The sequence below is a fragment of the Tinamus guttatus genome, unplaced genomic scaffold, assembly GCF_059628265.1.
Source record: "Tinamus guttatus ecotype Peru unplaced genomic scaffold, ASM5962826v1 Tinamus_guttatus_pri_ptg000376l, whole genome shotgun sequence".
Lineage (NCBI taxonomy): Eukaryota > Metazoa > Chordata > Aves > Tinamiformes > Tinamidae > Tinamus > Tinamus guttatus.
In genome coordinates, this window is record NW_028288910.1 from 1606832 (window position 1) to 1633157 (window position 26326).

The following is a 26326-nucleotide window of genomic DNA, read 5'->3' on the forward strand; positions in this document are numbered from 1 at the left end:
AGTACCGCACAGCCCAGGTCAGATGGCGGCCAGTGGGAGTATGGTAGTGGGGAAGTGAGGATAGGAAATGATCACGGAGGGTCCTCTTTCGCCCCTCCTGGGAAACCTGTGGCCTCTGTTGCTTCCCTGAAATGCCTGTATACCAATGCGCGAAGCATGGGGAATAAGCAGGATGAACTGGAGATCTGTGTGCGGTCCCAGCGTCATGATCTCATCGGAATCACAGAGACGTGGTGGGATAGCTCGCACGACTGGAGCGCTGCCATGGAAGGCTATGTGCTCTTTAGGAAGGACAGGCTGGGAAGGCGAGGTGGTGGAGTTGCTCTATATGTGAGAGAGCAACTGGAATGCATGGAGCTCAACCTGGGAGTCGAGGATGAGCGAGTTGAGAGCTTGTGGGTAAGGATTAGAGGGCAGGCTAATGTGGGAGACACTGTGGTGGGTGTCTGCTACCGGCCACCTGACCAGGACGAGGAGGTTGATGAGGCCTTCTATAGGCAGCTGGATGTTGCCTCACGGTCACAGGCCCTGGTTCTCATGGGGGACTTCAACTATCCCGACATCAACTGGGAGGACAACACAGCCAGGCATAAGCAGTCCTGGAGGTTCCTGCAGAGCGTCGACGATAACTTTTTGACGCAGGTTGTGGAGGAGCCGACGAGGAGAGGTGGGCTACTGGACCTCGTGCTATCAAATAGGGAGGGCCTAGTAGGAGATGTTAAGGTGGGGGGTAGCCTCGGCTGCAGTGACCATGAGTTGGTGGAGTTCAGGATTCAACGAGGAGGAGGCAGGGCTGTAAGTAGCCTTGCGACGATGGACTTCAGGAGGGCCAACTTTAGCCTCTTCAGAGACCTCCTCGGTAGAATCCCATGGGCTAGTGCTCTAGAAGGCAGGGGGGCCCAAGAGAGCTGGTTAGTTTTCAAGCGGCACTTCCTCCACGCCCAGCAGCAGTGCATCCCTGTGTGTAGGAAGGGAGGCAGAGGGGGCAGGCGACCTGCGTGGATGAGCCGGGAGCTTGTGGCAATGCTCAAGCAGAAGGCAGCGGTATACAGAATGTGGAAAAAAGGACAGACCCCCTGGGAGAAATACAGGAACGTAGTCAGGGAGTGCAGAGATGCGACAAGGAAAGCTAAGGCACGTCTGGAAGGCAAGCTGGCAAGGGACGTTAAAAATAACAAAAAAAAATTCTTCAAATACATTAACAGCAAAAGGAAGATCAGGGAGAACGTGGGTCCGCTGGAGGACGGGATGGGCACCTTGGTTACAAATAACACAGAAAAAGCAGAGTTGCTCAATGCCTTCTTTGCTTCGGTGTTTACCAAGGGCAGCCCTTTAGAGCCCCAGGCCCTAGAGGCAAGAGAAGAAGCGGGTGGAGAGGAAGACTTGCCCTGGGTAGAGGAAGATTGGGTCAGAGAGCACCTAAGGAACCTCAATACCCACAAATCCATGGGCCCTGATGGGATGCACCCCAGAGTGCTGCGGGAGCTGGCAGATGCCATAGCTAAGCCGCTCTCCATCATCTTTGAAAGATCCTGGAGAACGGGGGAGGTGCCGGAAGACTGGAAGAAGGCCAATGTCACGCCAGTCTTCAAAAAAGGCAAGAAGGAGGACCCAGGCAACTACAGGCCAGTCAGCCTCACCTCCGTCCCCGGAAAAGTGATGGAACGGCTCATACTGGCTGTTGTCTCCAGGCACATGGAGGACAAGAAGGTGCTCAAGAGTAGTCAGCATGGATTCACCAAGGGAAAATCTTGCCTGACTAACCTGATAGCCTTCTATGATGAAATGACCGGCTGGATAGACGAGGGGAGAGCGGTGGATGTCGTCTATCTCGACTTCACCAAGGCTTTTGACACCGTCCCTCACAACATCCTCCTGGGCAAGCTCCGGAAGTGTGGGATAGATGAGTGGACAGTGAGATGGATTAGGAACTGGCTGGATGGCAGGGCCCAGAGAGTGGTGATCAGCGGTGCAGAGTCTAGTTGGAGGCCTGTGGCTAGTGGAGTCCCCCAGGGGTCAGTCCTTGGTCCAGTCCTGTTCAATTTATTCATCAATGACCTGGATGAAGGCACAGAGTGCTCCCTCAGCAAGTTTGCTGACGATACCAAACTGGGAGGAGTAGCCGATACCCCAGAGGGCTGTGCTGCCATCCAGAGGGACCTGGACAGACTGGACAACTGGGCGGTGAAAAACCTCATGCAGTTCAACAAGGCCAAGTGCAAGGTCCTGCACCTGGGGAGGAATAACCCCAGACACCAGTACAGGCTGGGGACCGAGCTTGTGGAGAGCAGCTCTGCGGAGAAAGACCTGGGTGTCATGGTGGACGACAAGTTGACCATGAGACAGCAGTGTGCCCTCGTGGCCAAGAAGGCCAATGGGATCCTGGGCTGCATTAAGAAGAGCGTCTCCAGCAGGTCGAGGGAGGTGATCCTGCCCCTCTACTCGGCCCTGGTGAGGCCGCATCTGGAGTACTGTGTCCAGTTCTGGGCTCCACAGTACAAGAGGGATGTGGAGCTGCTGGAGAGAGTCCAGCGCAGGGCTACAAGGATGATCAGGGGCCTGGAACATCTGCCCTATGAGGAGAGGCTGAGGGAGCTGGGCCTGTTCAGCCTGGAGAAGAGAAGGCTGAGAGGGGATCTAATCAGTGTATATAAATACCTCAAGGGAGGGAGTGCAGAGGACGGTCATGGTCTCTTTTCAGTGGTGGCCACTGATAGGACTAGAGGAAATGGCCGGAAACTGAAACATCAAAAATTCCATAGGAACTTAAGGAAAAATTTCTTAACAGTGAGGGTGACAGAGCACTGGAACAGGCTGCCCAGAGAGGTTGTGGAGTCTCCTTCTCTGGAGATCTTCAAAACCCGCTTGGATGCAGTCCTGTGCCACGTGCTTTAGGTGTCCCTGCGTATGCAGGGGGGTTGGACTAGATGATCTCTAGAGGTCCCTTCCAACCCTAAGCATTCTATGATTCTATGATTCTATGATTCCTTCTCAACATTTACTCCCTCTTCTACCCTAAATAAAATATATTAACTAAGGCTTACAGGATACTCAAAAGTGGGGATTCACTTAAACAAATACTATATTCCAAAAAATTAGCAAATCCTAATTAAGCAGCCAGAAGAGGTTATAAGCAGGCAGGCAAAAAAGGAGTTAGAGGAACAAGCACCCTCATGCACCAAACCTGCTGCGGGGCGCAGGAGGCGCACGGCTCCACGGAGGGCACGGCGGGGCACTCGGTGCCTCTCACCAGGCTCTGCAGAGCATCTGCAACCGCCACGAAATAACAACTGACCTCCCCTCGACCCGTGAGGAATCCCCGGGGGATTTTAGAGACCCAGATTTGTATGGACATAGAGCAAACAGAGCTCATGCTCCGTATGAAACCAATCTCAGCCAGCACATACCTCATCCTCCCTGCTTCTTCCATATAGATGGAAGCTGGAAAATATTTTTAAGGCTTTTTTTTTTTAAGGCACAAACTAGTGTAAATATTCATTAGATGCTCTGGAAGTTGTAAATCTTCAGTCTAATAATTGTATTTCCTACAAAGCAGAAAGAGCTGTAACTTTAACACTGACCACATTAACCTCCTTGGCACTGAGGAGCGTGAATTCCCAAGCACCAAGAACTAATGAAAAACAATATATGGCCTGCAGAATGTCGACGGCCAGTGCCAAGTTCCTGAGAAAGCAGCATATCCTCATGGCCGGGGCATGCGGGGAGGGGGATCCGGCTTCCAAGCTGCGGAAAAAAAAAAAAAAAAAAGAAAGAAAAAAAAAAATCACGGCTTTCTTTTTGGGGAGAAAGCACCACGGCTTCATGCTAATGGGAACATGCTGTGCCTGCTTCAGCAGGAATTCCCTTGCTAACAATAAGAGAAGTAGCACTCGCGGTTTTTAAATTCTCAGTTCTCTCTTCGTTGTAGTACAGCCGCTCTTTCGTCAATAAGGCAGAAATACATGAAAAGAGCTGCCACGAAATCATTGGGTCTCATGGAACATTCAAGTTATCAGTGGTTTCATTAAGGGCACCTATAGGCATTTGCTACCTCAGTCTTTTAAAGAGGCCAATCCTAAATAATGGTTCATATTTGATAGACCTAACACAAAATCTATAGCATTATCTCATAATCCACAAGAAATACTTTTGATTAGGCAATATCCACCGAGCAACTACAGACAGACACAAGAAGGAAGGCGCTGGCGAGCTCTTCCTGCAGAAGAGGCTGTTGCCCTCTCAGCGGGTCGTGGCAGAAAGCCGGGTCCGTGGAGCGGCCCGGGCAGCGCGGCCGGGGTCCAGGGAGACTCCCCGGAGCCCAGAGCGCCCAGCCCGACGCTCTGCACCACGACTCGACCAGCTGCAGCCGGGACAACGGGAGCCCCGCGGCACGAGCACCGTAGATCTTCTTGATAAAGCACGGGGATGTGACAGCAGGCGGGTTCCTTTTGGAAAGCTTTCCCATGCTGAACAAAGCAGTGCTGCTTGCTATGCTGCTAGGGTAAGGAGTGGGACTGTGCGTCTCCTGGGTCTGAAAGTCAGCTACGTTTAACCCATTTAACACAGAAATGCATGTTCGAACAGAATTTGTGAATTATCTTGTGAAGCTCCCCAGCCCCAAGAGCTGCAGCCACGTAGCACACTTGGCTGGATTAGACAGCTAGATGGATAAACACAGCAGAAAAAGCACTCGAGAAGGATCTAGGTGCTGTCACCTCCAGCACCCAGGTTCCAAATCAAACATTAGCATTAGCAAGTACTGCCTTGGTTGCTGTATGCAGGATAACTAATTCAGCCCGGTATTTTGGAAGGTGTTTCTGTTAACAACGCGCAGCCGAAGCGCACACAGCTCGCGGTGCGCTGCCCCAGGGATCCTCGCAGGGAGCCAGGGAAGGACATATATCCTCCCTCTTGACGGGCTGCCTAAACACAGCTATTTCCAGGCTTAGGAACGGCTCGGCACCTCCTCAGAGCTGTGCAAAAAAAGGCAGTGACCTTTTATCCGAGCCCCGGCTGATGTCTTGAAGCGCTATCGTTCTTTCAGTCACAGCAAAGAAACTCTTCCTTATTAGTCTTGGAGAAGGAAAGCAGAGATCCAAGCTCGAGCGTCCGGTTAGCATTCACTTTGCTACCAAAAACCGTGCAGATAAATACATTTTTCCTTTTCCATGCTTCCCGCAGCGATGCTCACACCGGCTCCCCGGCAGCACTTGGCTTCGGCAGCTCCTGCCCCTGTCCCGGTACGGACCCAAATGGTCCTTCCGTACCCGCATGCGCACGGCGAGGCCACGGGCAGGACGGCTCCGCTCCGCGGCTCGGCCGCGGCCCTCTGGGCAGGGCTCACCAACACGGTCATTCACCAGCTCACGGTTTGAATTCTTGTCCAGCCAAGATTTAATCTCTAGCTGAGATACCTTTCCTTGATGCCACTATTATCTGTTGCTGGATAACACAAAATATCCAAAGTCAGTGCGGGGGGAGTCACCGTCTGCTTTAAGAAATGAAGATATACTGGTAATATCAAAAAACGAGCAGAGAATGAGGCGGGTAGAGACCTATGAGATCCTAGGCCGAGGAGCCCAGGCGGCCCAGAGCAGAGCACTGAGCACCGCGGCTCTCCCGAAGCACGGAGCGATCGGAGCAGGGCAGGGCAGCGCGCGCTGCCGGCCTCCCCACGGGGAGCACGAGCTTCCCCAGGGACCAGGGAAGGGGAGCGGCTCCCCCTCCTTCGGCGGAAGGACTGGGGGTTGTGACGGGAGCATCTCAACGTTGTGACAGGAGCATTTTCATCTGTTACTCGGGACCTTGGCAAACGGAAACGCTGCAGGTTTTAACTGCATGGTAAAATAGACCAGAGGGTGTTCATCTCCATTGCCAAGTAAAAAACCCTGAAGTCCCAAGCTCCTTAACTGTGAAATCATTGAGAAACCATCCCCTGAAGGTTTTGCTCTGAGGAAAGCAGCAGATGGCAGCGCCAGGGCGAGGTGGATCCTGCTGCGTGACCCTGCAGGCGCCCGGCCTCGCGCCGCGGCGGGACATGCGCAGGGGGCTGCTGCCACCAGCTGCCCTGGCGCAAACAACCCAGGGCCACGGGCCACGTTCCAACCGCGAGAGCAGCGCCAGCATCACCGCAATCCAACGCTTTCCTTAGAACACTGCACCGGTTCCACTGAAAAGGTTGGGATACGGGATATATGTATACACACACACACACACACACACACACACATATAAAGGGGGTTAGACGTGCCCGTGCAACATCTTATGGCTATTTCAACATTTGTTGAGTGAAATGGTAGGAAAGAACAGAAAACCAGCTACACGATCAGCATTTCAATACCATCCCAAATGACCTCTGGGATTTGGCAGATTTTCTAATTTAAATATCAGTGGCATAAAATTTGCATTTAATTTCACTGCAGCCAGCATTGAAAGAAAAAAAAAAAAGAAAAAAGAATCCCAAAGACAGCAAGAGTTTTACGGGGCTGCTTCTTGGAGATGGTGCACGAACCAACGCATGGGAAACACATGGAATGATGGCTGGACCTGGGAGTTCTGCACGCACTTCAACAGACATTAAAAACCTTACTTTGGACCTCCAAGCTTACTGCACTTTCTACAAAGCCAGGTATGTTCCTCAAGGGTGCTTTTTTGTAGGTGATTGCTAGTTATTTACTAAAAGTGCAACTCTGTTCAGTAGTTATTTCTGGATATTACAGTCATATACCTAATTCTGCTTCCAATAAGCAAGCTAACATGTAAGAGAACTGGTCAGGAAACCAAGCACCACCGTATATTACTTTAAAGTTACCGCTAACCAAGACTACTTCTCATTTGCAGTGAAGGCCAACCCAGGGAGTTTCTTCAGCTGCCAAAATAGCTCAACAAATAACTCCCAGAAGTCAGGCAAAGCAGCTCAGAGAACCGATGCTAAACCACCAAGGTGGCGATGTGAAGAAACATGAATACAAAACCACCGTGCCAAGGAATCAATAGGATGTAAGATTCCACCTGTGCTCTGTGAGCAGGCAGAATTTGGAAACAAAACCAAATAAAAACAACAGTATTTTGGAGCCCCGGGCGCACGGCCCCGCCGGGAGCGCTCGCCTGGCCTCGCTCCCGTCTCGTGAACCACGGCCAGCACAAGGCGACCCGGGATCCGCTCGCCACCTCCAACGAACGGTCCCGTGCCAACGGCCGGCACGTGAGGGGCGCGCGTCGCGGCCACGGAGCTCCTGCCCAAATCACTGGGTGCCCAAACACCCACATCATTAAATCTCTCCTGAAACCACGCAGAACTGCAGCAACCGCGGTGAAAAGTACAACGTGGAGCACGGCTGTGACAGCCCACCCCGAAGAGGGGCTGAGGATAGTAACGACCAGCAGTACTGCTGCCTTACACCTGTGGATCAATGTGGTGAGCTATAATTCATGAAAAAACATGAAAGAAAATACATGTGCATATAATTTATGGGAAAATCAAGCTTCTGATGTTCCGTGAGCTTCTTGTCTTTCGTTGGTCTAATGGAAGAGAAACAAACGCCAGAGCCTTCCCTGGCGCCATGGACGTGGTGACAGCCCCGCTGCTCTCCCGCGCGTCTCCTCGTCGAGCCCGGGAGGCTCCTGGGCACGCAGGGCCGTCCCGTGGTCCCCGGGGGCTCTGCTCTTACCGGGCGCCTTCTGCAGCTCGCCGAGCTCGCCTGGGGGACCACAGGCACTGCAGCCACGTCCTCCAGCTTCTTGTTTTATGTTTGTGCAGAAAATGAAAGGCTGCCTAAAACAGAACACGTGCTGAGACAGAAACTCAACTTTCCTATGTTTTTGAAACAAAACGGTGGGTTTTGCTACTACCTTAAATGGGAAGTGATAGTTTGAACACAGTGAGACAAAGGCTTTATTTTAGAACCACTGGCATTATCTGCACAGTGAGATGGTAGAAATCCAGACTTTGTTAGAGTCAACAAGATTGTATAACTCTGAAAAGTCTTAATGGGAGTTATGAATTCTCTTTTCACTGTGAGTTATAAAAAACAAGTTCTTGAGCCATTAGACTTTCCAAACAAGAAAGAATGGGATCTTAATTTTAGGCTGCTGCAGTATTTTCCAGCTCTTTTTCTTTCCCCTCCTCCTTCAAAGACCGTTAATCAAAAGGGTTTCAAAAATTCTCCTAAAAATATTGCTTTTCTCCCCCTCCCTGTCTGTGCTTTAAATAGTTCAAGTGAGATTTTTAGAGGGGATTTAACAGCTTGGAAGGCTCCTGCATTGAAAATACACGAAAACCCAAACAAACACTATCCACATGGCTATACTGATGCTATGCACTGTGTAACTGTGTCTTACAGAAACAAGTCAAAGCAGCAGCAAAGTTTCCGGGCTACCTAAGCCTCTAGTTTCTATTAAACTATCTAAGATAAAGGTGCCAATGACATTTGTCCAGCAAACGTGGGCTCAGGATACCTTGTTTTCAGGCATGCGATTCCCGTGCCACAGAAGCAGCACCGTTAACGAGCACCGTCCCGTGGGGATGAGGACTTGGCAAACCTGCCCTGGCAGCACTGCTGCTGGGTGACCGCCCGTCCCCGCGGTGGCCGCGGGCCAGGAGACACCCGGCCCTGGCAACTCCCCTCCTTACAAGGAAAAGAGCAGCACAAGGGAGCGGGGCAGGGCGGAACGCGCAGGTATACGGAACCAGTCCGAATGCACGACTATTACCTGGCTCCTAGGTTATGTTTGAACTTGTCACTAATGTATTGGCCTCCTTCACACAAACGCTTCACGAAATAAAATCCTATCACCACAAAAACCTCAGATGCATCAAAACAGAGTGCTGCACAACAGATGTAGAATTCCAGAGGCTGCGCGTGGTCTCGGGGAGCCAGGAGAGCCTTACCACAGCAGCGACTGCAAAGCTGGGCAAGGTCTGCAAAGATAAACGCAGGCTTAATTCACAGCTTGTACAAAAACAAAAAGGGACAAAAGAAAAGGAAGCAGAAAAAAGGTGAAAGAGACTGCAGAAATATTCCTGGTCTGACACATTCCCTGTCCAGTCATTAGCTCCATTTCTCAAATAAGGCTCAGCACTTTTGTTTTTTGCACAGAAATGGAAATATACTTAAAAGTTCTATGACATTAAGAGTAAGAACAACAACTGGTGTCTTAGCAATTCTTTAGCTAGTGCTTGACTTCAAGGTAGAAAACTAGAAAATAAGGACTAAAGTATAGGCATTTGGGGGTTTTGGTTATGTAAGTGACAGTGATTACCTGCTAGCACCGCTGTGTAACCAGGCTGCGAGGATGCACCAACGAAAGCAAATCCTCGCTAGGCAAGTGCTCGAGGAGCTGAAGTCTCTGTAACTGCCACAAACGCAGCCCCGCAGCGAGCGGCCAGAACAGGCTCTGCAGCACTCGCCGCGTTCCAGCCCGGCCAAGGCTTCCTTGGCAGGCGGCCGCGAGTGAAGCTGCTCCCTCGGGAACAGCCGCGCGCTGAGGGCGCCCGGCCGGGCCCCGCGCTGCCGGAGCCGCCGCGCGCCGAGTGCACGGGCTAACCGAGCACGGACAGCGCCGGCAAGAGACACACACACCACAACTGCTCCATCCTCAGTTCAGTTCAGGCACAGTGGGTTAGGAAGTAGTCAGGAAAACACACGCTGAGCATCTTTGATCTCCCCTACCTGCTACATCAGTACAGCCACGAAAGCAAACCACTGTGCTGCTGGAAAAGCAAAGAGAACCTGGCACAAAAAGCTGAGATTCTTCCTAAATACGAGCACGGTGCCTCTCGGGAGCAGCAAGTAACGCACAGGGTGAGCTCCCAAGTACTGGCTATGCCACACACTGCACCCAAAGCTCTGCCCTCCAGGAGCTGCCATCAGGCACGCACAGAAAATGCAACCTGAAACAACGAGGGCTTGCTCGTTCATAACGCAGGAAAAGAGAATCCACGCTTAGCAAAATAAATAGATAAAAGTCAGAGCTTCATGAATTAGATTAATTTAAAAAGCACCACTTTCTCAGGGCCTGCATGAGGAACTGAGCCCTATGTTCAACCCCCAGGAATGCACAAACCATCGAGCAAAGAGACACGGCAGCACGTTCTCGAGCATGGACAAATCACAGACACCTGCAGCACTTCCAGTGACTGTTCCAGGCATTACTAAGCCTAACCTTGTTGTGAGAGCCCGTGCCAGTCTGGGAGGCGCTTGGGAATGTGTAAGCTCTCCGGTGCCCCGGGCAGAGGCAGCGCTGGAGCCGAGCGCGTGGGCACCCCCAGCTCTGCCGTGCTCCCCGCGGCGGGTTCTGCCTCGGCAAAGCTGGCGGAAAGGCCTGGCCCCTGCTCCTGCCTCCGCACGGCCGCGGCGCGCGGCTGCTCCCACCACGGGCAGCACCAGAGAGCACGAGGCCACGGCTGCTGGCAGCGCTGCGCGCCGGGGCCACCGCGCGGGCTGCGGCACGGCCAGCGACGCCGGGCCCCGGGCAGCACACACAGCTCGGGGCTCCCAGAGAGCCCAGCGCCGCTCTGAGCAACCCCCGGCCCGTGAAAAGCTGCCACTGGGGTATGAACACAGGTCAACCGGGACTGCTCTTTTTACAACAGCCAGCCTAAGCCCTTGGTGAGGGCCTGCCCTGCACACTGCGTCTCACTGTGTTCACGGATGTTTTAACTACGTCCAGTCACCTTCGGGTGAAGCATCAAGGAAACGAGAAGGATTTATACCCCCACACTTACTTTTTGCTTGCTTCATAAACATCTGCAATGTTGGAGAAAAGGTGGTGGCTCTCTGTTTTGGTCATGGTGAGGCTCAGTTCTTTGGAATTTTTGAACATCCGGATCAGGATCTCCAGGCTCAGTAAATACGAATGTTCAGAAGATATTACTTCAAAAATAGCCTGCAAGAGGGGGAAAAAAGACTATTGATTAGCCTTTAAAAATGATAAATAAAAAATTGGGAGGGAGGAAGAGGAGCTCAAATATATTTCCATGACTATTACTACACCACCTGCTCTTAGGAATACATGATTTAATAGTGGTAAAGGCTGTAGTAAGTCTAAGTAGTGGTAAAGACTGCAGTAAGAGGCCTGGCCGTTCCTGCAGCGCGAGGTGGCCTCCGAGCAGCACCAACGCAGAGCTCTGCCCCCAGCAGAGCCCACGGACCTCTGTGCTCAGCATCACTAACGTTAGTACCGCTAATTATTACTGTTAATACCAGGTAATACCATGGTATTTGCAATTAACTTCTCCACGCAGTCTCAAGAAAGAAGAAACACTTTAAGTGCGAAAGTGCAGACACGGTATTCAGAAGGTTAGACTGCCTCTGCCACATCCCTTAGTCACAGACCTAGGATACCCGTGTGTGCCAGGCAGCCCCTGGGGCAGCCCTGCCCGCTCCCAGACTGCCAAGGGCAGAAAGGTGTCTAAAAAGGGCATCTGGGCCCTTGCATTCCCGACGTTCAGCCTCCCTGCACTCGCAGGGAAAGGCCTGCTAAGGATCTCTGCAGCGCTCCAGGATTAATTGGGCACCAGCCAAATGTTTTTCAGCACAGTAGGAAAATAGAAACTTTTATTATTATTTTGGAGCGGGTGTTTTTATGCTCTCACTGAGGGCCCTCGTGGCTTTCCTCCAGTTTGATGACAGCAGGACCACATTAGCCGAGTCACAAGGAAACGGTGCACGTGGATACTCTGCTTCTGCTGTTTTCCGGGGGAATGAAGGCACGTACCGAGCAGAGCATGACAGAGAGCATCATCTCCCCAAACACGTCTCAAAGAATGGAAAGGCAGGATGAAGCATCCATCATCCTGGCCTCAACGCGTGGCACGTACCCTGCATTCCCGGGTGGTGGCACATGCAGGGCTGCAGCTTCCAGCAGCAGAGCCAGACACCACCCACGGGAGGGGATTCCAGGTCAGACTGCTCATCTGGTGCACTTGCCTTAGGCAAGGGGTGCACAGGGATCCAAGGCACTACAAGGTTCCTGAAGATGGGAGGCACAGGAATGCCTGAAACTTTGACATCTGACCAACGCATAAACCAAACGCAAGTATCTTTCTCTGCAGTGATGATACATCATGATGACAAAGACAATCTGACAAATAAACTCCAAAATGTTACATTAACCACAGAAAAAAAAAAGGAGCTAAAGCACCACTTGATAGCACAACTACCTCCTAAGAGTATTTCCTTAGCTCCCCTTTGAAAGGAGGAATCTCTCTAGCACTCGGGTTTGAAAACCTTTTGGTAGCATTAAAGAGTTTGCATTTGAAATGCATCTTAAAAACTTGTTCTCTTTAAGAGATGCAAGTATGATTTCAGGAAGCATTAAGTACACCAAGGGCTCATAAAGGATACAAGAGGACTGAAACAAATGCCTTGTGTCTAAAAGCTTTCCACCAGAAAGAGGCAAGGAGGAGGCAGCACTCATGAGCAGCAGCTGCTGCACACCCTCTCCCCAAAGAGCGAATGGAGCTGGCAGGACACGCGGGTTTCCAAAGCACAGCCCATGCCCATGTCCTGCACGCGCAGCGCCGGGCGCGCGGGCCTCCTGCTCAACACGGCGGCAGCAGCTCACGCAGCCGCACCGGCGCCTGCGGCGCGCGGCACACGTGTCCTCGGAATCACGGAAAGCCCCACGCAGCCTGATCGGATGAGGCTCCCACAGGTATTTCCTGAAGCGAAAGGGAGATTTGGGAGAAAATTAAACACGGCAGGCGGCTCTAGAGAGCTGCTGCTGCAAGCCCTGTCTGCAGGGCAGGACATACCTCTGCACGGCAGGTATGTGAGAGCTGGTCAGGGCAGGCCGCCCCGAGCGCCTCCTGCTCGCCCTGGCCCCTCTATGAGGGCAAAGAGGGGAAAGCGGCGGATGAAGGGGACAAGGGAGCACAGAGGAGGCGCAGAGCCGCGCAGCGCCCGCGGCCAGGGCTGCTCCCCGCTGCTGACGGAGAAGCCCTGCAGGAAGCTGCCCAGGAGCCGGCGCCTCCGCGGCTCCCTTCCCGGCACGCCGAGGTGCTGCACGCCAGGACAGGGAGCCGCGCACCCCAGCCCTCCTTACGGACACACAGCCCTGCAGCCTGTCCCGAAATAACCCCCAGGAACGACACACAATTCTGAATGAGTACCTCCTGTCTCTTCCTTTCTTCCAGGCTGATAGCTTCTGATAATCCGTTCTTCTTTACCTAGTAAATAAACATATAAAATTTAACAGCTTTGTTAAGAAAACAGCATTTTTTTTTTCAATCTTGTACTAACAAATCTCAATTCTAGTATCGTACTATGAATTCAGCTAAAGAACCTGGCTCCTCCAGACAGCAATAAACTAGCAGAAATAAATAGCTTGATAACGCCAAATGGACTTGCCCACAGAGCAAACCAGCACGCTGTGAACTGTCCCAGGACGCGCACAGAGGCACTTCAGCAAGCGCATTCCCAGCTTGTCACCCGTCACCTGCACGACGTGGTGGATACTGCACGCTCACCGAAGCGGGAACAAACTTCCTTCTTCCAGTTTAGGTTTCATGATTTACACACGTACAGCATCACTTGGTTTATTTTCTGAGTTGGTCTGAAACCCTTCAGCTACTCATTTGTGAAACAAACACATCTAAAGGCCTTTTCGCATGGCTAATTTCCTATCCAAAAATCGCTCTGGAGGAGCTCTGCTCTCGTGCTAAGCAAACCCTGCGCAGTGCTGAGGGAATGCTGCTGCACTGCCCACACTCGGGGCCTCCTCCTGCGCCCGCTCCGCACGACGAGCCCGGCCCGGCCGCGACGTCCAGCAGCTCCTGCGATAGCTCCCAAGGCTCCACCACCGCATCTGCTTTTCCAGCCTCCTGTTCCCCGAATTCTGCACGATCCTGCACACCTGGATGGGAGGTTCAGCAGCAGGAACAGCACAGTGTGAAGAACTGCTCTCCTTCTGCTGCACAGCACTGCAGTTTGTGCACGTTACTTTGTTTTATGTGCTTATAAAGAGTCAATAGGTATTCGGGTACGTTAAAGCAATTTATCTTTTGAGCACAAATTGCAGGTTCCTACGCCTCTACAAGTATACACCTCGGAGCACCAAACAAGAACTAGCTAGATGCCTTCCTAATTATTAAACTGAAGTAAGTGCACTTTCAGTTAACAACCTGAAAGCTTCAGGGCACTCCTAGGAAGCGCAATGTCACTTGTTTTCTGGAGGCCATTGAGGACTTTTCTAAAAATATGCTGACAGAGGAAATACCTATGACCGTATCCAAGAACCGAACGCTTCCTGTGAATACCACGGCCGCCGATTCCCAGCGAGGTCAGCGTGGCCACCGCGCCGCTCCCGTTCGGAAACCCAGCGGTGCTTCGGACCACACGTGGCTGTCACACGTGGCACGAGCACACAAAGTGCAAACATATACATTCTCCTTATAAACATCTGGCTTAACCTTATATTCTACACTTATTAACGGTAAAACAACTCAATACTGCCTTTGCTGGAAAGTAAACACATTTCATATGCATACACTATATTTTTGACAATATCATTCTATATATCTGCTGGAATTGTTCAAAAATGTTGGAAAATTTTTTTGCACTACATTGTGGAAATACTGACAATTCCTCCAAAATTAAAATTTTAGGTAGGAAAGAATAGAGAGAGTCATCAAGCTAGTTCAAACTGACTGACTGCACAGCCACTGCCAGGTGCCTAACAGGAATCCGAAGAGCAAAACAGTTTGACAGAAGAATTTCAAAGGAACTGGATTAAGATCTTTTTTAAAATAAGCAAATCTGTGTTTTGAACCAAAAAAAGAAGCCCAAAATGAACTTTCTTAATTGTACTTCTCCCTATACAAAAACCAATAAATGATCAAGATCCTCATGTTCTCATGAAATGAAAGTTCAGGGACAAAATAAACAAAAAGGAAGGCCTAGGGCTAACGGTTTTGCCCCGTGATGATTCCAGGCTGTTTGGGCTACCTGGGAGCAGCCGCTCCCCGAGCAGGGCCGCACGCACCGCGGGGCGGTTCATCCTCGCCGGGACGCGCGCCGCAAACGCCCTGCGCGGACGGGGCCCTGCGGCCGCCGCGGGCGACCGCGGAAAGCGTGGCCTTACACAAAAACAGGGTCTTACACAAAAACAGGGCCTCACACAAGAACAGGGCCTCACACAAAAACACGGCCTTACACAAAAACACAAGATGCATGTTTGACTTTTCCAGCACAGATTTAAAAAAAGGTAGGAAACACATACTCATGCGTAAACATATAAAGCATCTTTTGAAACTTAAAAGATCAGCAGAAATAAAAACTCTTGTGCAAATTTTATTTATACTATATACAAACTTTATACTATATAAAAAATAAAATTTTATACCTCCATACTATGTTTTATTTATACTATATAAAAACTTTTTTCCCCTTTGGTAATTTCAAAGCACATCCTCTATCTGTTCTGTTGTGTGGCCACAGGAGCCTGCAAACACTCCTGCCAGCAAAAGAAAAAAGGAGGCCTCAGGATGGGAACAAGTAACCAAGGGGCACTTGTTCTGGCAGGACTATTTGTCTATGCCTATTAAAAATGAGCCAGAAAGCATGATTTCAGGTTTCTTTGGGCTTACTTTATATAAAACCTGAATAAAAGCTAAGCTGTGTTCTCATGAATTGGGCAGTAGCAAATTTGACAGTAACAGGATCCTGAGAAACATGAAGTATTTTGGAAGGAAAGGAAGATGACAAGCTTCAGCTGAGGACACCAGCGTGCTCCTAGGCACTCTGCTTCTGCCTAGCTCTGCAGTGATCCAATACTCACAACAGAGAGCTGACTCCATGTTGATCTCAAGGGCTTATAGTGAATGACAACCTTTTCATCCAATTTCTGCTCTTGGGGCTCAGGCTCCTCATCAGAGTCTATATCCAGAGCTTTTTCTTTATAGTTCTGATATAATACAGCATTTTCTGTAAGAAAAACAACAGCATGTCATTAATCGCCAGAAAGGTAGCTTATTTGCTTTCATAAAAACCATTTAAAATAATTTTCATTTAAGAAATGGAATCAAGCAAAACATCAGTGTTCTGCTCACAAACTCCAGAGGACAAAGATAGCAGCTTATTCAGGATGACAATGGCTGAGGACAGTGACAATGGCTCACTGTACCACTGCTAGAAAGGATCCTGCTGCCTGAATTAAAATACAGATGTGCTCTTTGTCAAGGAAAAATAAAAACATAAGAATTTTTTCTTCCTTGGTTTGTGGTACAGTGTTTCATAACTAGCAGGGATTTAAAGAACAGAATACGCGTGTCAGCAGAGCGCTGTCACTAATGCAGAGGGCTGGCTCTCTTCATATAGATGACCATTATAAATCCACCACCCATGCTGCTTCCCAATCTGTCACTTTTCAACAGCCTTCACACTTCACTGCGAAGGAAAGGAACCAGGTTTCAGAGATTTTGAAGACAGAACTATTCCAGAGAGAAACCGCAAAGCACAATAAACATTTACCCTCGTGTCTGCATGAGGCTTGTGCTGAACTGAACACGTGTTACGTGTGCTGGACGCCCCTGCTAGCTCACCACATCACTGCCAGGCTGGGCGCGGGAGCACATCCCTCCTCTGCCACCCGCTCCACCGCAGCTCTGGGACCAGCCCGGGGGAAGGACAGAGACACCCAGCAACGAACGCGCTCGAGCCCGGCCTGCTGTGCAGGGAAGCTCCACGAGGAGCGTCGGACACGGCCGCGTCTCGGACGCCGTCCGATTCCCCCACACGGGGGAGAGGAGGAACAAGTACAAGATCTGTCTGCTCTGCGCACAGCGGGAGCTTCAGGTTTTACACCAGTCTGGGCAGATCCGTTTTACCTGCTCTGACTGCACAGCTCCACCAAAATATTGTACGAGGTGTGACCTCTTGTACAAGCAACATACATACATATACATACATTTTTGCTATTTGGAAAGTGCCTACGGTATTTACATATTCTAAAAGACAGGAAATTGTAGATAGCAATGGAATTCTGCAAACTATTACACAGAAAGTTATTATTTGGGTTTGGTCCAAGATAAAAGGGAACAATTGGAAGAGAGTCTAGAAGATATAATTAGGAGAGAATGTGAGAAAAGATGGGAAAAATAGATAGTGGGCCATGAAAATGGGAACATTGTGGGCAGTTTTAACATAGAGACAAGTGGAAAAGCAAGATAACACAGCAGCTTAGATGACCTTAAGGGGGAGGAAGCAGGGGAAAGCCAAGAGAGCAACAGTTACTGTAATGGAGCTATTCCACACATCCACGGACTTGCAACCTGGGAGGAATTTGCGTGCAGTTGAAATCCTGGGAAAAGCAGCAAGCTGGCAGAGCTCACGGCACGAGGACGCAGATGCCCGGGCAGGGTTTTCCCACAGCCGAAGCCTCCGCAGCCAGAGGAGCACGGGACTAGCAGGGCAGGGAGCCCCGCGCTGCCCCCGCGGGCACGGGGCAGGGACACGGGGACTGTCCCGCTCCGCGCGGCCCTATTCCTGCGTCCTACAGACCGCAGGGGAGGGGAAACCCTGCAAACGAAGCCACACCTGGAACCTGCCCTTCTGTTCTTTAAAATACTGCCAAAGGGCCTATTGGTGAAGCTGTAATCCAAGATTACAGTCAAATTATTGAAAACCAAGGACTTTGTGCCAGTATTCAAGAACTGTAAAAAAGGGATCCTGAGGTTCATTTCTCTTGTGATTTCAGCACATCATCAAGTCCGTATAGAAAAGGTCTTACCTTCCCCATCAAACGTCCCTTGTGCCTTCGGGATTTTCTTCTAATAATATCAACAAGGAAGAGAGAAATAAACGTTAGAAGAAGAACACAAAGCAACCAACAGTATCAACAGCTTGTATTTTATCTGATCCTAAGGCACTAAATTAAAAATCCCGAATCCGTGACCTTTTGCTGCTGGAAAACCATCCATGACAACTATTGTTTCATCGAACACATGTGGAGCAGCTCCTCCCTTTTCTTCTCTGGCACCTTGTTCACCCGCATTCCCCCGGTTGTCGCCTCCTGCCCGGCTCCTCCAGGCATTCTGCACAGGAGGCCTCGCAGCCCCTTCGCGCCGCGGCCGCGTTCCCCTCGCGCGGCACCGGGGCCGCGCAGGGCACCCGCACACCAGCGCCTGCAGACCCAAACAAAACCCTGGCAACCAAACAGACGGCTCGCTGCAACAACTTGTATAAACTAAGAAGTTGATAAAAGTGTTGCTAGTCAAAAGAGCGCAGGGTGTTCAGATGAGCACTGCCAGGTTGTCCCGTTTTAAGCACAACTTCTCACTGCTTTTGATAAAGATGCTCTGCTAGCAAACCCCTTGCTCAGAAGGGGTTCACAGCTAGAGCTATTGCTATTTTGTCACTTATGCCATTTTTGCAAAACCTCCCATACCCATGATTTTTAATTTGCCTGAAAACTGTCATGAAGCTGATAATTATATTAATAGCCACTGGTTTAGTGTGTTAGCTGAAGTACCTTATTACACAGTTCTGGAACACCAGAAATCAACCTATTAAAATAAGAACTGAAAAACAAAACTAAATAATAGCTTACAACAACATGATATAGCCAAGGAAAGCTCTGTTTCGGTCTGTGCTCATGTTGCAGCTGCAGCGCAGGAACGTTCGGTGCCGGCTGCCGCTCGCAAGGGCAGCGGCAGCAGCGCGGGGAGCGGGCACCCCGCTGCTCCCGGCACGCGCTGCCGGGGAGGCTTCCACGGGGCCTCCCCGGGTTCAGCCCCGCTGCGCTCCCGGACCCGGGGTTACCCCGCGCGGCGCTCCCGGGACGGGGCAGCGCCCGGGGCCGCGGCTCGAGGAGGCTCCGCGCGGACGCCCCCGTCCCCCCCGCGCGGACTCACCGTGCCCGGGCTGCCCCGGTCCTCGGGCAGCGGCCGCAGCACGGGCTGCGACAGGCAGTTCTTGTCGCTGGCGCCGCTGCCCACGGCGCGCCGGTACGAGGTGGAGCGCAGGCCGCGGCGCAGCGCGCACGGGCTGCCCTGCGCCGCCTCCTCGGCGTCCTCGTGCACGGGGAAGTCGGTGACCAGCAGCCCCGCGGGGCTCTGGTAGGAGCGCGGCCGGGCCCTGCCTGCGCCGGGCGGCCGCGGCATCGGGCGCCGCTCGCAGCGCCGCTCGCGCTCCATGGCCGGCGGCGCCGCGGCCCGGGGCGGGGCCTCCCCGTCCGGCCCGGCACGGCACGGCTCGGCTCGGCCCGCCCCGCGCCGGCTGCGCACGGGGCTGCCCCTGCCCGGGACCCCGCGCACGGCGGGGCCGCCCCGCTGCTGCGGGACCCTGCGGGGTCGCCCAGAGCCCGCCCGGGTGTCACGCAGAGCACCGGGACACAGCGGGCTGCGGCCGGCAGCGCTGGTGGCCCCGCGCTGCCCTCACCTGCGCCTCCCCGCGGGGACCACGTCCCCTCGCTGCGCCCCGGCAGCTAGAAGGGCTCTCCACGTCCGCGGGGACGGCGGCTCTGCTTCCACAGCACCGTGCCAGCGCGCGGGCTCCCGCCGGCGCGATCCTCACCCGGAGCTGGGACGCTCCTGGCGCAGCCCCTGCACCGCGCGGCGTGCCAGGCAGCCCCCACGCACGGGCACCTGCTCTCATCCGTGCGGAGAGGGCGCACAAAGTAATTCCCCCAGCAGCAAAATCCAAGGGAAAAAGTGATTAAGACTGAAGTGAAGCAAAGCGCACTGCTATTAGACCCGGACCGGCCGCGAGAGCAGCCCCAGGCAGGCCGAGCTCGCGGGAAGAGCCACAGGCGCAGCTCGAGCGCCAGCTCAGCTGCCACCCAGGTGTCACAGCCCTATGCACCAACGTGAAGAAAAATCACGCACAGGACTATTTCTCCAATTAACTCTAGACTTTCCATATGAACCTGCCAAAGAAATTGGATACAGTCACAGCACATTACTTAGATCATAAAACCCACTAATTAATAATTGAAGAAATCGGCTTTTACAAGATTATTCTCTTGCACATGCAAATTAAATATGATTCAATTAAAGAAATAATCTTCCTTTCCGAACGGTGACCTCAGCATTCAATTCCATACACTACAAAAGAGAAGCAAGACTCCTGCAATAACATTAAAGTTATAATAAAAGTAAAATCAACTGCACAGTTTTAGAGAAGGAAACTGAAATGTAATAATTAACATCTCACACAACGCACAGCTTCGGTACAAAACCCCAGAGGTTCTTTTCCAACGTGGAAAAAGAGCTGAAGAGCAGGTGGAGGGAGCTGGTTCCGCGGGCGCCACAGCTGCAGCTCGGAGGAGCCGGCCGCGAAGCGCCGCGAGCCCCGGGGCAGGACACGCGCCTTCACCCCCATCAACGTCGTCAACATTTACCAGGGACATTTTTAAGTCAATGCACCGTCTTCCAGCTGGTACCAAAGATCGAAACGCCCAAATTTGCACCGAACCAGGGTGCATTTATCTACTTGTCGGTCTTTCAGCATGCCAACATGCCTTGGTATCCATAGGACAGTTCATCGTAACAAGTTTCGGGCCCTACAAATTAAAGATGGCTACTTTTTTACTTTTTTTTTTTCTCTCTTTTTCAATGGTGAATGTGTGAAATCCTGAAAATCTCAAAATGAAGAAATCTCTGAAAACCAAGAAAAATGAAGAATGGGTCATGTTTCTCCCTGTCCAAATGCAGAATACACTTTTCTCAGTAATTCCGAACACTGACGCTGCCTCGGGCGCAGAGGCGGCCCGCGCTCGAGGAGCTCACGCTGCAGCAGCTCACCCGAGGCACAGCTCTGTTTCCAGCGCGACGTGCACACGCCAACCCATGCCGTGCTCGTGTACTGCTCTCGTCTGCACAGTGGCAGCACGGCAGCGCCAGCCCGGGAACGCTCCAGGCCTCCTTCCCGAGCTGCAGGCGCGAGCCCTGGCGCGTTACAGACCCGGCGTGTCCCACGGGGTGTCCGCGGTCGCCCCCGTGCCACCCGAGCACCGGCGGCGCTCAGGCTCCGCGGCGTAACGCCCAGCCCGGAACACGGCCGCTGCTGCTGCAGCATATCGCTAACTGCGTCTATCAACAAATTCCTATTCAATATTGTAACGCCGAGTTTTGCCTCTAGGCTTTAGGGACAGGGAAAATCTGCAAAAATAAAAGTATAATTTATAATTGCCAGCCTTAGATTGATCATGCCGCTGTATAAAATTCCAAGAAAATCAGAGACTGAACTAAAAAATAAGAAATTTCGAATCTAACTTCACAATTATTTTCCAGATAGGGCTGGCACTTCAAACATCAGGCAACCTACTGGTGATCACTGGGTCAAGAGCTACCGGCTGAGTTCAGTCCGCCAGGATCATCCGGGGCCCTCTGAAAGCACGAAGGGACCCGAGGACACACAGGTGTAAAATCAGCAGAACCGGCCGAGATGTACCTGACTGTTACTGCGCAGGAATCGGAGTTCAGCTCTGCTCCGTGTGCCCTCGATGCCCAACTTCAGCACATGGGATTTTGGCATGGACTGCTAACTCGACAGCACGATTCCCTCTAGGAAATCAGAGAGGAAGCATGGGTGAATTTATTTATTACGAAATTCCTGTGACTTTACAATACCTGCATGCACTACTAATTGTATGGAATCTGTAGGATAATTTTTAAATGGGTGGACAATATAATCACTATTATTCCCTAGATATTTTAAGTATTTGAATATATACTTCTCTCAAACCCCCTACAGCAGAATTACATTTTCGTTGTCATTTAGATTCAAACGGGAGATTGTCTCAAGATAACATATAACAGCCGACGTAAGCGTAAACATACGTCTGGGAAAGTTACAGCAGCAGGACGCGCTGTTCCCAGCCCCTGTGCGTGCGCCGAGGCCCGAGGCACTGAGAGGGCACGAGGGCATCCCGGGGCGCCTGCCAGGAGCTGCTCCTCAGTCTCCAGGGCACAGGATTCAGAGCGAACACGCAGCTCGCACAGACTCAGAAACATCTGGGAAAGTGTCGTGTTTTTGCTGTCTGCTTTAGTGACAGAGAGGAATTGATGGGTTTGATTCACGCCGTCCAACTGGCGCAAGAAACGCCCCCATTTCTGCAGCGCCTTCCAGGCCGAGTGTCACAGAGGCGACGTGTGCCAGCTCCTGACCAGGGACCCTGTCACCCTGCCCGTCCCCCTGGCCGGCCGCGCTGCGCCCTGCCGCGGGCAGCACGTGCAGCTGCCAGACCCGCACCTCTCTGGTGCAACGCCGGCATGCGGCAGCGCGGCTGCTCTCCAGGAATCCCGGCCCCGCTTCGCTTCCAGGCAGCTGGATAACTGATTAACCCGTGGCTGTGTGCAGCCTTCCCCTTTGCTGGCTGTAATGCTGGAATTTGGTGAATGTCAGAGCCCCCACGAACACAGAGCCGGGCAGCCGCTTCCAACAGCTTCGTTTTCAGCGGTGTGTCCGAGCTGGCACAGGGAGCACCACGTTTTGTGCACCACAACTTGAGGCTCAAAGCCCGTGCGCACCCCCAAAAGGACCTTGAACCCACAGCCTCCTGCAGCAGCAGCAGCGCAGCAGCCCGGAGCACAAAGCGAGGCAGGTGCCCGCGCTGCCCCTTCCCCTCACGCTCAAGGCTGCTACTGGCACCGTCTGCTGCCCCTCTTGGCCCAGCTCCTTCAGTGGAAACTGCGTGAGCACACGCAGAACAGGTGAGACCTGGCCCTGCTCAACACTGGGGCCGTTCTGTCACTGCCTCAGCCGGACCAGGATCATTTTAGCTGCAATATGACTAATTCCCCAATCCATTTAGTGGATCATTCTCTCACTTTATCAGTTGCTCTGCATGGCAGAGTACCACGCACACTGTGCTGTCCAAATAATGTCGGGAGGGTTTTTTGCAATAATATACTTTAAATATACAAAAAAAAAAGATTATTTAAGACTGCTACTTTCCTAAACACTTTGAAAATTGTGCACTTTTACAATCTTTCCTCTTCAAGCAGCTAAAGTGTTCCAAATTAATTCTCGATCTTCTAGTTAACTTCAATGGGTTTCAAATACCACGATGCACTCCGTGGTGTGCTCTGCAATTCAGCAGTACGGTTTCTTGAAGCTCAAGTATAATTTTCTGCAGTTATCTCCTTTCCAGTCAGACTTGTGCTCTCATTTGCTAGCAATCACTGGAGTGCTCTTCTCACGTGGAAATCACGTCTGCCATACGAGTCCCTTTTGCATCCTTTACCTTCACTGCAACTCATTTCCTCACCCACCAGGCAGCAGAACTGCAAGGGTCACTTGCACCTGGGCTTCTCAGAAGGTCCTTGAGAATGGAAAGATGCATCCCAGGTTGAACACTCGTTAAATCCCTCTGCTCTTCCACCCAACACATCCCCGCCTTCAGAACCAACTGCCTTTCTTCGGACAGCATGCCCCTGTGAAGTAATTTTCACAATGCACTGCTCTAAAACAACCTTATGTTAATTAAGATGAGAGACTACTCATAGCAAAAACAGAACTGCAGTGCAGGATTACCCACATAGTTCCACCGAAATAATTCCTGATGTTTAAAATGTTCAGACATGTATGTATATGTGTATATATACACACACACCCAAACAAGTGCACGAACCACCGAAGCACAGCAAGCACAACCATTAAACACAACTCGGGCATCCTTCAGGAGCCCTCGCCCCGGTGCTCGGCCGGCTCGTGTGCTACCCCTGTCCCAGTGTGCTCGGGAGGACAGGCACCCCCAGCTGCGGGGACAAGGACCTCGATGGCCTCTCCGTGGCCACCCAGGACGTCTCCATTGCCAGCAGGGCAGCCAGGTCAATCCACATCTTCCAAACTCCAAGGTGGCTGCACCACCACCGCTGCGTATCATACAGGAGTATCAAGAGTGACTTCGGCAAACCCAAGAGGAAGACTGTGCAAGAAATGGGATTCCAGCCAAACACCCGTGGTTCTTGGTGCTTTGTGTTATTTATATTCTTCTCAGATTTGGTAATTTTTACACTTGTACATACAAGATGTAATTATTTGTTACAACTTGTACGTGTAACAGCTTATTTGTGATTATATTTCAAACCCACCCGAGCTGGCTCTACCGCTCCCATTCCCAGGGCCACGGCGCTCCCGCCGGGCACCGTCTCCACGGCGCTGCCGGGTCCCGCCGCGGCGCCGAGCGAAGCCGGGCCTGGCCAGAAGGGTCCTCCCGGCAAGGGAAGCGCTGGAGCTGCCGGGCAGCGCCGAGGGGGAGCGGGAAGGAGAGGAGCCGTGCCAGGGTTGGGGACGCCAGGGACCTCCTGCGTGAACACGAGCGGCCGAGACGCCTGCGAACGTGCGGGAAAAACCGCTGCAGAGAACCCGGGGAGAGGAGCAGAGGGGAAGGCTGAAGTCGCAGCCCAGAGCAGGGCCCCCAAGGCAGCAGGCCTGGATGGGGCAGGGATGCAGCGCGCTCGCTGGGCCGCCCCGCCGGGCTCTGCCGAGCAGCACATCTGCCTGGCTGAGATTAGCGACGTGATTTAGGAAACAAGCTCCCGCAGATGGAGCGTTCTCGGTGCCCTTCGGTCTGCTTTTGGAGCAGTCGCGCACTGGTTTTATCGCTGAAATCCCATTGCAGGTGGCCAAGGCCTTGGGGACGGCCTTCTTCCAGAGCGGCAATGCCCGACCCAACGCAAGGAGAGGCCCTGCCCGCTGCCGCCGGCGCGCAGAACGCGCTCTGTTATAAACCTGAACAAGAACTCGCACGCTTTCCAAATGACTCGGGAAAAACCTTATCGCGAGGGGCCCGCAGAGCTCTGCCCCAGCGGGAACTGCAGTCAGGTTTGGCTCCTTCACACAGCAGGTGGCTCCTCGGGGCACGGAGCCGGGGAAGGAAGGGGGCTGAAGACCTGCACACACACCAGCTTCCTGGGAGCCCAGCCCAAAACCGCCCGGCTCCCCACAGCTGCCCTTCTGGATTGCTGCATCGGGTTAACACAATTGCGCCCCATTCTCATTTTATACAAATTTTCTCAGGAAATGAAAAACCATGTGCCTGAAAGTATTTAAGAGCTGCATTTCTTTTTCCTATGTGAACATTGAAAAATGTGTTACGAGTCAATTTGCCCAGCTTGAAATTGATCTTCCTGCTCTGCATTCATAACTATCCCTTCCTTCAAATAGCAAATTAAGCAAAATAAATGATGTTAATTACTTTGCCTTGAGTTCAATGTGTGTTTTAGAAAGGGCAATTATTATTAAGACCCAGCTCAAGGATGTTAAACGCCAGCTAGAAATGCGTGTGAGCAGTGAGCGCCCTTGTGCTGAAGGGAAGAGGACTGGCATTTTCACCACGCAGGAAGATTCTCCTTCCACGAACCTCTATGGATTTAATGGCACCCGTGTTTGCACGTGGACTCTTGTGACTTGGCAACAGCTGCACAGCAAAGGTCCCGGGGAGGAATTTGGCCCTGCACCGCGGGCTGCGCCGCGCCACAGCCCACACCTAAACAGCTCTGAATACCCTACAGCAGTTCAGCGCCGCTCAGCCAAACCCCTCTGCAAATACTCCTACATGAGTTTACTATTTAGCGTGATTTTCTGAGCTAGATTTATAAAAGCCAGGTTTAAACTGCTTTAAGAGTATCACAGGGATACAAAAAATTACAGTTAACCATATAAAACTGGGACGAGGAGGTGAATTGCAGCACCTTTGGTAGGGAGTCTACATGACGCAGAGCGAGCAGAGCACAAGCCCAGCACAGCCCCCAAACAGGGTGACACTCACCACGTCCCTGCTGGGCATCAAGCCGCGCTTAATCAATAACATGAAGTTCAACTGCCGATTCCCCAGCATCCCCTCCATCCCATTCCAAGGAAAATATTTAAGCTTAAAGTGAGAGACATTAAAAGGGAAAGCTGGCTACAGATGTTCCCATGTTTGTGAGCAAAGACCTAGAAATATTTGAAATACTCCAGACAGTTATGACTGGCTAGCAAACTCCACAGCAAATATGTATCTTTATTTTAAGTAAACCATTAACTGAAAAGTCCAAACAGAATGATAAAAGCCACATTGATATTCTTGGCCCAGATTACTTAACTGTAACCAGCCACCCCAAACCTCAGCTAAAACACGGAAACGGTCCAGCTGGGACTCCCGAGAGCTGCGGGAAGAGCAGGAGCCGTGGGGAGGGCAGGCTTGTGTGAAACAAAGCCTGAAAACCAGCAGCAGGTCTGCAACCCAGGAGGAGAGGCCTGTTAGAACCACGCTGCATTGCACCAAAGGGGCTACTCGAGGTCTAAAAACCCTCTCCCATCGTAAGGGCACAATCCCACTTTGCACCAACGCATTACTTAGTTACTCTGGAACCAGAAAACCTTTTTGGCCCCTTGAC

The 26326-nt window shown here is 51.9% G+C and overlaps 1 protein-coding gene across 1 annotated transcript in view; it reads right to left on the reverse strand.

Moving 5' to 3' along the window:
* Positions 1–26326, reverse strand: part of ARHGEF26 (Rho guanine nucleotide exchange factor 26) — a 71344-nt gene that overhangs the window by 13433 nt on the left and 31585 nt on the right. The window contains exons 4-8 of the mRNA XM_088530442.1: positions 18854–19054; positions 17731–17770; positions 15781–15926; positions 13115–13171; positions 10727–10887 (exon numbers count right to left, since the gene is read on the reverse strand). Coding sequence (XP_088386568.1) covers positions 10727–10887; positions 13115–13171; positions 15781–15926; positions 17731–17770; positions 18854–19054 — 605 coding nt within the window. The remainder of the gene's footprint in view (positions 1–10726; positions 10888–13114; positions 13172–15780; positions 15927–17730; positions 17771–18853; positions 19055–26326) is intronic.